The sequence below is a fragment of the Garra rufa genome, chromosome 4 (genome assembly GCF_049309525.1).
Source record: "Garra rufa chromosome 4, GarRuf1.0, whole genome shotgun sequence".
NCBI classification, from domain to species: domain Eukaryota; kingdom Metazoa; phylum Chordata; class Actinopteri; order Cypriniformes; family Cyprinidae; genus Garra; species Garra rufa.
The window spans coordinates 24,114,060-24,128,600 of record NC_133364.1 but is presented as its reverse complement, the minus strand read 5'-3'; the positions used below and the strand labels follow the sequence as shown (position 1 = coordinate 24,128,600).

General features: G+C 37.1%; 1 protein-coding gene across 1 annotated transcript in view; it reads left to right on the top strand.

The window, feature by feature from the left end:
- The window catches only part of kdm7aa (lysine (K)-specific demethylase 7Aa), a 33,243-nt gene that overhangs the window by 10,966 nt on the left and 7,736 nt on the right, over positions 1-14,541 (top strand). Inside the window, exons 2-11 of the mRNA XM_073838884.1 lie at positions 1,107-1,192; positions 1,459-1,576; positions 1,742-1,902; positions 6,359-6,500; positions 7,360-7,546; positions 7,700-7,862; positions 11,914-12,001; positions 12,138-12,244; positions 12,767-12,858; positions 12,953-13,039. Of these exons, the coding sequence (XP_073694985.1) occupies positions 1,107-1,192; positions 1,459-1,576; positions 1,742-1,902; positions 6,359-6,500; positions 7,360-7,546; positions 7,700-7,862; positions 11,914-12,001; positions 12,138-12,244; positions 12,767-12,858; positions 12,953-13,039 (1,231 nt within the window). The remainder of the gene's footprint in view (positions 1-1,106; positions 1,193-1,458; positions 1,577-1,741; positions 1,903-6,358; positions 6,501-7,359; positions 7,547-7,699; positions 7,863-11,913; positions 12,002-12,137; positions 12,245-12,766; positions 12,859-12,952; positions 13,040-14,541) is intronic.

Here is a 14,541-nt window from a genome sequence, read left to right as displayed (position 1 = left end):
GATATAAGCATAGGCTTAAACCAAAAGCCGCACCTTCGATTTTCCCCCACAAGGAGTCTAAATGCCCCTGGATATTGAGTGAAATTTGCGTTGAGAAACTCCTTTAGTATAGCCTGACAAGCCAGACCCACATAAATATAGGGTCTGGGCACTCTCCATAGACAGCGCTCAACCGGAGGGGCGGGATAAACGGTTGTTTTTCAAACTCCTTCTCCACGCAATAGGATAGCGCTACAACCAATCAGAGCAACGAAGGAGAAGACGTAGTCAGAGCCATACAGAGAGTATGTATGGCTCTGGACGTAGTCAACTCCAAATATACATCCTTCTTTTGTAAGAACGACCTCTTTTTTCTTGTGAAAAGCTTAAAGTCTTTCAGAGTGGCGGCCAAAGCCGATTCGAAAGAAAGTTGTTCGCTAGCAGCAGCCATCGCTCTCTGACGGAACCATAGACTGACGGAACTTATGGTCGCAGGTCAGTCGTCATCATGTTAAACCCGCCCACCGACTCGTGATTGGCCCGGTCGATTTTGGATTTTTGGAAATCTCAAGTGAACGGAGAGTTACTAGACTGCCCTTGGAAGCAAATGTAATTTGCTGCCGCTAGGGGCGCGTCTAGATTCTAGGCTACCTTTAGTAGGCTGCGGCGTCATGACAAGCATCGGTATTTTATGTTTACAAGCTCTTTCAGTAGCTGTGGTCTACTAAAAGCCTCAAAGGCATCAGGGCTAAAGTGGAAAGAACAAAGACGCAGGTCTTTAGGAAGTTTTATTTGTCCACAGGCATCTTCCCATTCTTTTCTCCACTTTTTATCCCTAGGAAAGCAGTGAATTGCTTCTCTTGTTGCCCTTCGACTAAAAATTACATTTTATTTAGTTGTTTATTTGTGGCAAAAATAGCAACTGGCAGCGTCAGTAGCTCAGAGTGAAATCATTTTTTATGTCATCAAAAGTAATGGCGCACCACATAGTCCAAAATAAGTATAAAACAATGTTGTTGTTTTTTAAGACATCATGTTAAGACTTGTATGTGTTCTTTACTACTGCAACAAATATGGTTATGGCAGAATTATATTTATTGGTACTAATTCTACTCATCTTTTTACAGTTGTGTTCAGGTAGTGGAGCACCATGCTGCTGATATCGATGTTTATCACTGTCCGAACTGTGAGCCCATCCATGGATCCTCCATGAGTAAGTGTCTGCATCTATACTTGTTTCTTAATTGTAATGCTGCAATACGATTAGTCGCGATTAATCGATTGAAAATAAAAGTTTGTTTACATAGTATTTGTGTGTTCACTGCATATTTATTATGTGTGTATATATAAATACACACACATATATAGTATGTAAACAAACTTTTATTTTGAATCATGACTAATTGTTTTGCAGCCTTGCTCAATCGCGGTTGTTGCATTTCAGGATCAGCCTTATGAATGTTTCTTTGTCTTTCACAGTGAAAAAGCGTAACAACTGGCACAGGCATGACTACACGGAGCCAAATGATGGCACACGCCCCGTGCAGGCAGGAACTGCTGTGTTTGTACAGGAACTCCAGGCCAGGAGCTTTGCCAGGTACAACCACCTCTGGATAAAATCTTGATTAGAGGTTGAACTTTCCGTCTTTGACTTCTAATGTGTTTTTATGATATAATCATAATCATTAGTTACATCTAGTTTGGAATTTGCACCAACCTGATAAGACTTGCAGTTGATTTGTGTGTCTTGGTTGTTTCAAAGTGGTGATGAGATTCTGGTGCCGATGCATGGGAGCCAGGTGACCCAACGCTACTTGGAGAGGGAGGGCTTCAATTATCCTATAGTGGTCCATGACCTGGATGGACTGGGGCTTAAACTGCCCCCTCCCTCATTCTCTGTCAGCGATGTGGAGCATTACGTGGGTAAGAGCTCAGTGTGTGTACACAGCGTTTACCGTCTGTCAGATAACAGCCCAGGAGAGTGTCTGGCAAGTGGGGCAGTAGAGCAGAAGAGACCCATTTAGATAAATAACACATTTGGACTCTTAACCAGACCCACATTAAATTTGTGCAATATATACACACAGTTGAGGTCAAAAGTTTACACCCCCTTTCAGAATCTGCAAAATGTTAATTTTTTTTATCAAAATAAGAGAGATCATACAAAATACATGTTATTGTTTATTTAGTACTGACCTGAAAAAGATATTTCACATAAACTGTTTACAGATAGTCCACAAGAGAAAATAATAGTTGAATTTATAAAAATGACCCCATTCAAAAGTTTACAAAAGTTTGATTCTTAATACTGTGCTGTTACCTAAATGATTTTGTTTAGTGATAGTTGTTCATGAGTCCCTTGTTTGTTCTGAACAGTTAAACTGCCCGCTGTTCTTCAGAAAAAATCCTTCAGGTCCCACAAGTTCTTTGGTTTTCCAGCATTTTTGTTCATTTGAACACTTTTCAACAACGACTGTATGATTTTGCGATCCATCTTTTCATACTGAGGACAACTGAGAGACTCGTATGCAACTATTATAGAAGGTTCAAACACGATGCATTAAGAGCCGGGGGTGAAAACTTTTGAACAGAATGACGATGTGTACATTTTTCTTACTTTGCCTAAATATCACATTTTTCATTGAGTACTGCCTTTCAGAGGTTACAGAAGATACTTACTTGGTTCCCAGAAGACAAAATAAGTTACATTTACCGTGATCTTCAAATTCAAAATGTTTTCACCCCCGGCTCTTAAAGGTGCAGTGTGTAATATTTAAGATTATCTCTAGACAGAAATGCAATATCATATACATAACTATGTTTTCAGGGGTGAATAAAGACCTTACTTAATTAACCATTATGTTTTTATTACCTTACAATTACCAGTTTATATCTACATACACCGCGGGTCCCCCCACATGGAAGCGGCTGTTATGTTTCTACTGTAGCCCTGAACAGACAAACTGCTCTACAGATCGCGTTTCATCACTGCTGTTCTTGGGAAAAAACACTGACACAATGATGAACAAGTAACTGCAATATTCACAATAACATCGTTTTATTGAATTATCAAGTAAATATAATTCTCTTATTTACGTTTTAAAAGAAACTTCATTATTCTTTGCTGTCTGAAACGACGACATCTTAATCGCGTGTCGGTTGCCGTAGTTTCTGTAAAGGGAGGGGTGAGCGGTGGACAGAGCCGTTGGTTGCAATCAGGTTGCAATTGAAAACTTAACCGCTAGATGCCGCAAAAATCTACACACTGCACCTTTAATGCATGGTTTTTTCTTCTTGCGCATCAATGAGCGTTTCAGCCTTCTGTAAATGGTCCCTCATTTGTCCTTAGTTTGAAAAGATGGATCTCAAAATCATACAGTCAATGTTGGATTTGTATGTGTTTGGTTTTAATATCATCGTATTGAAGCTAACAAGTCATTTTTTTTGAACAACTTTAAACACATTGGACTGGAAAGCATTAGACCGAGTGGCATTGTGATCATGGTTATCCGTCCGTGCCGGTAGTGAATAGGTTTGGACCCAACTTCTTTACAGCTGTGGAGGTTATCTTCTCTCTTTCCTCTACATTAGGCCTAAAACACTTCATCTCCAGTTACAAAGCTGTTGTAACGCACAGCCAGTCTGAGCTCAAGTTCCCAATAGGGCTGTTATATCTCGACGCTTATGTTACATGGCTCCCTCTTTCGCACGCCGCTGATCTTTAAGCTGGAAGTGTTTTAATAGTAACAGGTGTTTAGGGGAAGAGGTGTGTGTGTGTGTGTGTGAGAGAGGGAGACAGAGAGAAAGAGAGGGGGAGCAAGCCACTCAACAGATCATGTTACCCAGCCAGTTGGGCACAGACAAAAGGCCACTAACCTTCTCTGTCTGTCGTTTCTTCCATTTTCTCTCTACACCTGCTTTTCTTTTCTTAGAAAAGATAAACACACATTATGAGAAACTCTCATTCTTCCATGTATGGCCAAATTTAGAGAATGTTGTGTCTGGCGTTAATGAACTAAATGCAGCATTATTTATCGGAACAACGATTTTAAAAAGGAAGTCGATGTTTACCCACAAATGAAAATTTGGTCTTTTACTCACCATCATGTCATTCCAAACCTGGAATATTCTGTGGAACATAACCCTTAGTCAACGAGAAGAGGCTTGGTTGACCAAAATGGTGCAGAAAAAATACATGAAACTAAAAAATCCACAGGAAGTGGTGAAGTCACGCAGTCCGTGACGGACAGATCGTTAACGGTTGGTGTATGTGGTAATGCAGTACATTGGGCAGGACATCCAAATGCTTGCCTATAATTCATCGACCTCAAATATACTTTATAATCTGAAATTTTTAAGTAGAAGCCACTTTACATGGCCATTCAGTTTAATGTTAACCTAGGAAAAAATGTGCACTATTCAAGTGTCTGTGCGGAGTGTGGAATCTGAGGTAGTGCGGTCACTTGCTCTTCGTCAATATTGGTCATACAGAAATAAGTAATACATCTTTCGAAGCTGTAAAAACTCTACGTTTATTTGTGCACTAACAATAACAACAAAACCTTTTGTAAAAAAAAAAAAGGTTTTGTAAAATAATTAAATCAAACAGGATACTCTTTCTGCCATCTCGTTCTCTTTCAATTTAAGTGCATCAAAGAAGAAAATAAATAACCGGAACTCTGTGTATACTTGCCTTACAGACATGAAAAAAAATGAAATTCTCTACTTTCAAATAAACAAGTTTAAATGAAGAAAAAATAAATAAAAAAATCCACTACTGCAGAGATAACGAGTTATGCCGACTTCATCTCTTAAGCCAAAAACAAAGAAAGCACTTGTTTATCAATTTTATTATTCAAAGGTAATGCAGTTTCCTTGCTGTTTTTCCCGGACACCTTCATAATTATATATATTTGTGCAGAAGTATTGTCTCATAAATATTAGGCTATTAAGATAATTAAAGGCTCATTATTATGATTTAAATGGTTTATTAATAAATGTGCGATTAATCGACTAATCACCTAAACTACTAGTCGACTGGGACTGTCTTAAATTTCTGTCTGTTCCTCAAGGTAACTTATCAAAGGCATTCATTTTTGTTAGTTTTATGGTACTGTTGTTGTTTTTTGAGTTAATTTTCTGTGATTGAAAAAGCTAAAATAAACTGAAAATGTAGGATGAAAAACCTTTAAAATTAGAAATGTTGCCATGGCATTTAAACTTAAAGTACTTAAACTGGAAAAAAAAACAAAGCTATATAGAAATTCAAAAATAACTAAAATTACTAAAACTTATACTGAAATTGATCTGAAAATATAAAAATTCAAGCCAATTTAAAATATTATAGAAAAATGTTGGTGTGCTTAGTACTATAATGGTGTCTAAATAATACTAAAAACACTGACCTATTTACTTACAATAATAAAAAGATGATAAATGATGAATCCTTTTTGGAGTGAACGTACCTTTAAAGGTATAGGCCACCCAAAAATAAAAATTCTGTCAGTAATAACTCGCCCTCATGTCGCTCCAAACCCATAAGAGCTCCGAATTAAGATATTTATGATGAAATCAGACAGCTTTCTGACCCTCAATAGACAGCAATACAACTGACACATTCAAGGCCTAGAAACATAGTAAGGACATGGATAAGGTAGCATGAGTACATGAGTATGCATGAGTACTCTCGTAAATGCATATCGACTAACATGGAAGTTGTTGAACAAAGTAGTTTTTTTGTTTGTTTTTTTCTTTGCGCACAGAAATTATTCTCGTAGCTTCATAAATTTATAGTTGAACCACTGATGTCACATGGACTATGGACTAAAGCTCTGAGGTTTCATCAAAAAGATCTTAATTTGTGTTCTGAAGATGAACAAAGGTCTGACGGGTTTGGAACGACAAACGAGTCGAGTAATGACAGAAGTTTCATTTTTGGGTGATCTATTTCTATAAATGTTGTCTACCGAATTTTAACTTTATATTACTGGAAATGAGTGATGACCATAAAAGTAGCAGCTTGGGTTCAAAAGCAGTGCAGAGTTTTGCAGCTATGTCCAGTTCCCAAATTTGGCCTTGAGCCTTTCGCAATTATGTGTTTGTGGGACTGTTCCTCCAGCTGTTCCCTGTCATCAGACGCTGACCAGCTGCGTGTGTGCCTGTGTGTTGAGGGATTGCAGTCACTTCACCGCCAGCTGTCCAGCGCTGTTTCCGGTCCTCAGCTGTCATTTGTGATTTGCGGCCTTGCAGCTGTGTCTCTTAAAAGCCTTATTACAGACTTTGTGTTTAAGAAAGCGACATAACGGAGAATTTATATTATGAGAAAATCTGTCCTGTAAACACACACAGAATTTGAAAATATCCTACTTTCTTTTTCCAGGTGCGAATAAAGTCATTGATGTGATCGATGTCGCAAGACAGGCAGATAGCAAGCTCAAGCTCGGAGAGTTCGTGAAATATTACTACCAACCTCAACGACCAAAAGTGTTGAATCTTATCAGTCTGGAGTTCTCTGATACAAGGTGGGGAACCATCAGTGCATTATACATTTAACACATATGTGACCCTGGACCACAAAACCAGTCTTAATTCGCTGGGGTATATTTGTAGCAATAGCCAAAAATACATTGCATGGGTCAAAATTTTAGATTTTTCTTTTATGCCAAAAATCATTAGGAAATTAAGTAAAGTTCATGTTCCATGAAGATTTTTTGTAAAATTCCTACTGTAAATATATCAAAATGTAATTTTTGATTAGTAATATGCATTAAGAACCTAATTTGGACAACTTTAAAGGTGATTTTCTCAGTGTTTTGATTATTTTCCACCCTCAGATTCCTGATTTTCAAATAGATGTATCTCGGCCAAATATTGTCCTATCCTAACAAACCATATACCAATAGAAAGCTTATTTATTAAGCTTTCGTATGATGTATAAATCTCAGTTTTGTAAAATTTAACCTTATGACTGGTTTTGTGGTCCAGGGTCACATATGTGACCCTGGACCACAAAACCAGTCTTAAGTAGCACAGCAATATTTGTAGCAATAGACAAAAATACATTGTATGGGTCAAAATTATCGCTTTTTCTTTTATGCCAAAAATTAGGTTATTAAGTAAAGATCATGTTCCATGAAGATATTTTGTAAATTTCCTACCATAAATATATCCAAACTTATTTTCTGATTAGTAATATGCATTGCTAAGAACTTCATTTGAAGGCGATTTTCTCAGTATTCAGATTTTCAAATAGCTGTATCTCAACGCTTATTTATTCAGCTAAAAAAAAAATACCCTTATGACTGGTTTTATGGTCCAGGGTCACATTTAAATTCTTGTTTGACGTCTGATTGTCTTGTGTATATCTTGTGGTCTGTTTAGGATGGCCAATTTGGTGGAGGTTCCTGAAATTGCGCGGAAGATGTCCTGGGTGGAGAACTACTGGCCTGATGACTCGTTCTTCCCCAAACCATTTGTGCAGAAGTATTGTCTCATGGGAATGAAAAACAGTTACACGGACTTCCACATCGATTTTGGAGGAACTTCAGTGTGGTATCATGTTCTCTGGGTAGGAAATGAGGCTTGTTTGATGGCGTGACTCTGTTTTATGAAGTGTACTTTTGTATATGGCTGTCTAAATGAGCCATTTATGGAGATCCGGTGGTGATGTTACAGTTACATAAGTGATAAGTGCTGATAAGGATGTTTTTTTCCTCGTTAGGGAGAGAAGATTTTCTACTTGATCAAGCCTACTAAGGCTAACCTTGCACTATATGAGACCTGGAGTTCATCACACAATCAGAGCGAAGTATTCTTCGGGGATAAAGTCGACGAGTGTTACAAATGTGTGGTGAAGCAGGGAACTACCATCTTCCTTCCCACAGGTGAGAACGCAGAATTAGCCAAACATCTGAATCATTTTTGGTGTCCATCTTCTCTTTTTATTTGGTGCCCAAATAAAATCAGTTAAAATTAATTTTAAATTATAAATTAAATTATGTTCAAAATATGTGACCCTGGACCACAAAACCAGTCATAAGTCGCACAGATATTTTTGTAGCAATACATTGTATGGGTCAAAATTATAAATTTTTCTTTTCTGCCAAAAATCATTAGGATATTAAGTAAAGATCGTGTTTCATGAAGATATTTTGTAAATTTTCTACCATAAATATATTATATAAGTAATATGCATTGCTAAGAATTTCATTTGGACAAATTTAAAGGTGATTTTTCCTAATATTTAGATTTTTTGCACCCTTAGATTCTAGATTCTCAAATAGTTATATGTCAGCCAAATATTGTCCTATCCTAACAAACCGTATATCAATGGAAAGCTTGTTTATTCAGAATTTCAAACCTTATGACTGGTTTTGTGGTCCAGGGCCACATATAATTCGAATTAGTTAAGTTATAATGTCAGCATGATTCAACTCTCATGATATCAAAGAAACAAGCATCATTAAGTTAATAAAAAAATCTTAAAGAAAACCGTAGTTGTTTGCCATTATCTTCTGATATTATCATAAATCATGTGGTGCAACCATCATGCAAAAACAAGAAGTTATCATAAAGTCCCTCATGACTATGTGTCAAGGTCAAAAATTCTCTTAAAATATCTAATAATTTAAAGGAAAGGTCAGTTTTTACCCAAAAGTAATGATATGCGTTATTAAAGAGACATTTTACCCAAAAATGAAAATTACCCCAAGATTTACTCACCCTCAAGTCATCCTAGATGTATATAACTCTCTTTCAGATAAGTACAATCATATATAAAAAAATATCCTGGCTTTTCCAAGCTTTTTAATGGCAGTGAATGGGTGTTGAGATTTTGAAATCCGATAAAGTGCATCCGTCCATCATAAAAGTACCCCACATGACTCCGTAGGGTTAATAAAGTCCTCCCAAAGCGAATTAATGCGTTTGTGTAAGAATATAATAATATTTAAAACTTTATAAACTACAGTCTTTGGCTTCCGTCAACTGTTGTACGCACATTCACGAGAAAGTGTCTTTCCAGTTGATGATATTACAATATGACAACACTTCTGTTTTTTTATGAAACGTATTATGTAAGGGAAAACTGGTATTACTTGATTGTTGTAAGAACAGAAATACAAAGATTAACTTTTCTCTATTGTGGATGATTTTATTAGTCATTGACCAAAACAACAAGTTTTCTGTATCCTTAATTGACCCCTAGATACAAAATAGGATCTGTGCTTTCGTAGAAAAGCCTGTACACTGTACGTCAAGGCGGTTTCCCAGCTCTCCTGCCAGGAAAATATGTATCACTGTCCAACACCAATGACCCTTGTTATAGTGGGAGTGTTGGGCAACAGACTTTGCTGAGCAACGTGGTAAACAGTATAAAAACACTCTGAAGGGCTGTGATGCAATTCACGTGCGTCTCGGCGAATGGAAAGAATGTAGAATGAAAAGTATCTGGGTGTTATTTTAATCGCCTGTCAGAAGCGCTGCGTTAATTCGGCATGCGTTTAGAACGCTATAAATGGTCTTTAACCACTGCGGAGGTAGTAGACGTAACGTTCTCGGGGCAGGGATTCATTATCACAGCATGTGTTTGTGGTGTGTGAAAGTGAGCATGTGGGTTTCCCTCCTCGAGCAGAACGTCACATGTGATGAAGCAGAAATCCCCCTTTTGTTTAGCAACATGCCTGCACACGGTGGCCAATACACATGCAGCTAGACGGAGAGATAAAACTGATATTTCTGTCAGTCGCGGCGAGGTGTGGGTGTGAGATGACTCTCTATATTTGGCTTTTGCTGATGTGTATTGTGAATTGGGTGTTTATTCTGCTGATGTCTATGAATGTCACGGCTGAATAATAATGATGACGTAATACGCCTGTGTGAGAGAGTTTTGGCAAATTAATGGAACTTAATGTTCAGTTCCCAGTCTGGATAAAATTTAAATTATATTAGAATTGTAAATTAAAATATTACATTTACAATTACAATTATAAATATTAGGGCTGTCCCCGAATAGTCGAAGATTCGATGCATCGATATGCGGAGCCTGATTCGACCACCGATCTCACAGTCGAATCTTCGCGGGTGAAACGAGCATCATACCATTTTGGCAATATGGGGGAGCTCAATGTCAAATTGCACACAGAACTACTGATTTTGTACGGTTATATTAAGCTATATACAGCCTTTGATTATGATAATGCAGTAAAAACAAAAGTGAAAAGAAAGAAGCGTTCAATAAATAGGTAATAAATAATAAATTTGGAGGAGCCTTTTTTGAATGGTTTTCTGTTGGCACTGGCAGTGAGCGTTCTGCGCTCTGTTTATGCGCCCCCGCGGTGCCTCGCTTTTTCGCCGTCTGCTGCGCCTCGCGTTTTTGCAGGAGCGCTCTGAGCGCCTGAAGTTCAAAAAAAATAAATAAAATCAACTCTGAGCGGAAAAACGCCCAACGTCATTCACGTTCTTTTCCATTGTCCAATCGAATGAATGGAGACGCGGGTCTTCTGTTGTGATGGCGAAAGTTTACCGTCGCTTAAAAAGTCCGGAGACTGCAAGAAATGGAGGAGAAACATTTGGTGTCTATCGTGGGTAATCAGGAGCTGTATTATTTAGGGTTTCTGCTAATATGACAGTTTACTTAACAGCAAAAAACTAAGATTTTAGAGCGTTCGCGCTATGATCCTTTGATTTGACTGACAGGACAGCTGTTTTGGTCGTTGCTTAGCAAAAAAGGCAGTGCTGTGCGCCTCGCGTTTTTAGAACTAAAAGACGCGTTCTGTGTTTTTATTTAAACCTAAATAAGTTCGTCTGTCAGTTGGAAGGTAGTTTTGGTCGCTTTATTAAAAGTTGTTGCTGTGTGCAGTGTGTAAAATAAAATAAAAATTGTTTTACCCTCCTGCTGACTATAATGTCGTGCATCTTTCAACCCATTCACACACACACACAGGCCTAGATGATTCGACTATCGGTCGACTATAGAAAGATTCGAAAATTCTGATTCGACTATGAAAATTCATAGTCGGGGACAGCCCTAATAAATATTAACATAAATTAATACAATTATAAATATTCTTAATGTTTTCATTTGACTTTTATTAAATAAGATTTAAATATTCTATATTATAATATTTTATTTTAATTTTTTTTTTACCATTTAAAATATGTAAACTAAAATATAAAATGTTGAAAATGTTTATTCTTAATGTTTTTTAAGGTAAAATATTCAAACCAAAATTTATTCAGACACCTTCAACATTTCTCACATTATCACAGTTAATTCACTATAATTTAGAAAATGGTAATTAAATATGACAAGAACTCAAGAGTTAAACTGTGTCAGAACAATTTCATCTTGATAATCATAAATTAATTAGTCAAACCAAAATTTATTTAGACACCTTCAACATTTCTCACATTATCAGTTTATTCGCCATAGTTTAGAAAAGTGTAATGAAGTATGACAAGAACTCAAAGAGTTAAATGTGTCAGAACAAATTCATCTTGATAATGTCAGGTAACTTTGATAGTAAGGCATGTAACAAAACAGGTCAGGTCAAAGTGTCAAATCACATTTTTGGTCCCAGTTTCTATGAATTTTACTGGTTGTCCACTATATGTCACAGTTTAATTTATTTTGCTATCCTTACTTCTATAAATGAACTATAGTGTCCTGTACCTACTAGTACAAAAATACCAAAAAATTATATCTGCTGTCTGAATAATTTTTGGTTTGACTGTACATGCAAATGGGTGTTTTAACACTGTGTTAGTCACTAGTGTTAAGTTGGCGTTTAATCCAAATTATATATCTGAGACATCATTAAAATAACTATTATTTGAAATGATAAATGTTTTTGGTCAAGCTAATGGCGATGAACTAGGTCAGCATGACGCAATCTTTCTTGAGTCCTGAATGTTGATCTCTGTTGCCCTCTTCAGGTTGGATCCATGCAGTGCTCACTTCTCAGGACTCCATGGCGTTTGGTGGGAACTTCTTGCATAACTTAAACATAGGCATGCAGCTCAGGTAAAACCTTGAATTATTCCTCGATATATATCCTTTTTGATTAAGCTTCTCCATATTGTTGCTGTCACTATAATTAATTTCAGGTTTCTAAACATATTCCTATTGGAACTGAACTACCTTTCCATTTACATTTTAGGTGTTATGAGATGGAACGCAGACTGAAAACTCCAGATCTCTTTAAGTTCCCTTACTTTGAGGCCATCTGCTGGTATGTGGGCAAAAACCTTCTGGAGACCCTTAAAGGTGAGTGGGACAGGACTACTTATGCAGTGCTTTAGTCTAAGACAGGATTTTCCCAAACTGGGAATTGTGAGTGAACTGCGAAAGGTTTGGAAGTTGATGATAAACTAGTAGTATAATTGTTGAGGGGCAACGATTAATCGTGATTAATCGCAATAATCGCATGCAAAATAAATGTTTTTGTGTACATATTTATTATGTATATATAAATACACACACATGCATGTTTATATATTGCGCACACATATTATATAAACAAAAACTTTTATTTCAAATGCGATTAATCACGATTAATCGATGTCAAGCGCTAAATATAATTAAAAATAAACATTTTACCTCTGCCATGTCACCATAAACCAACATCAGAGAATTGTGTTTTGTTAAATTGTTGGAATATCAACAAATTTCAAGTATTGTTTTTAATAATTCAGTTGTCTGTTGTCAGTTATTTCTAACATAAGTGTAGTTTAAGTTGCAGCTTCTTGATCAAGTGAAGATTCAGAGTGAACCATGTTTGTTTTTCAGAGCTGCGGGAGGATAAATGTCAACCTCAGGGTTATCTAGTGGACGGAGTGAAAGCTTTAATCTCATCACTGAAGACATGGCTGAGGAGGGAGGTGAGAGAATATCCGCTTTTTCTGTCATTATTTTTATGGTGAAGCTCCTGTGGCTTTTGTACATGCTCATTTTCTCTGTGTGCTTCCTCTGCAGTTGACTCAACCCAACAGTGAGGTTCCAGACCATATCAGGCCAAGCCATCTCATTAAAGCTCTGACCAAGGAGATCCGCTACCTGGAGGTAAGACAAGCCTGAAGAAGTTTAGAGGATTAGTTCAGTCCAGAATTAAAATGTCCTGATAATTTACTCACCCCTATGTCATCCAAGATGTTCATGTCTTTCTTTCTTCAGTCGAAAAGAAAATAAGGTTTTTGAGGAAAACATTCCAGGTTTTTCTCCATATAGTGGACTTCAATGGGGATCAATGAGTAGGTGCAAATTGCAGTTTCAGTGCAGCTTCAAAGGGATCTACATGATCCCAGCCGAGGAATTAGGGTCTTATCTAGTGAAACGATTGGTCATTTAAAAAAGAAAAGAAAATGTATATACTTTTTAACCACAAATGCTTGTCTTGCAGTAGCTCAACAACTTTACGTATAATATAGTCACTTTGGAAAGGTCACGTTGTGCCTTAGGCGTTAGTACCAACTCAGTGAACAAAGTGGACAAGTCAGTCAAACGCCCATTACAAAAAAAAGGTACAACGATGTCAGATGTTTTTGAAGTTGAATGAGAAAATGAGATGGAGATTTTCGTCCTGCCCTACCTTTTTGAACCAAAGTACACAGACGAAGAACTAACGCTTTGTCCACTCAGAGCTAGTGTAAGACGAGCATTTGTGATTTAAAAAGTATATACTTTGTTAGCTTTTTTAGAAAATGACCTTTCATTTCACTAGACAAGACCCTTATTCCTTGGCTGGGATTGTGTAGAGCTCTTCGAAGCTGCACTGAAACTGAATTGAAGTCCACTATGGCCATGTACACACTACAGCTAACTTCGGTTGTCAGTTCACCCTTTACTCCTTAATCACGTTTTGTACACACATAGTTCACTATAATACTGGCACCTGACAACTGCATTTAACTCCCGAAAATTACAGGCAGTGACAACCGCATTTACAGAAATTCTATGCAGTGTGAACGTGGCTTCGTCTGTATGTGAGATGCAAGAAAACAACAGTGAAAGAAGTCTTAACCTTAGCCCATTTTAACACTAGCTGCGCTCACAAGCCCTGGGGTAAAGTGTCAGTGTTGCCAGATCTTCTTAGAGAAAAACTACAAACAAGGACAAGCACAAAAAAACACTAAATGTTATGTCCACAAAAGACTACTTTATTAACTCCATAAAGTGCCTAGATTTATGAGCTAAGACCAAACAACATGCCTAAAAGCGCTTGTAAATATAAGGACATGGCAACACTGCAAGACAGCGCTCTCTAAAGCAGCCCTCCCAGCATAAACAAAACACAGCACGACTATAAGCACTAGTTTAGTTAAAATCGATGGACAAAAAAATCTTTAGCCTTTTATTAGAAATGCTTCTATTGTTACAAATGTGGGAGTGGCTGCTGTTCTGTACAGACATGAAACGATAATTTACAGGACTCACTCCCACATTTAAATGTGGTTGTCACTCCTGAAATTTGCAGTGTGTACTTGGTCTATATGAAGAAAAATCCTGGAAGGTTTACTCAAGAACCTTTATTTCTTTTCGACTGAAAAAAGAAAGACATGAACATC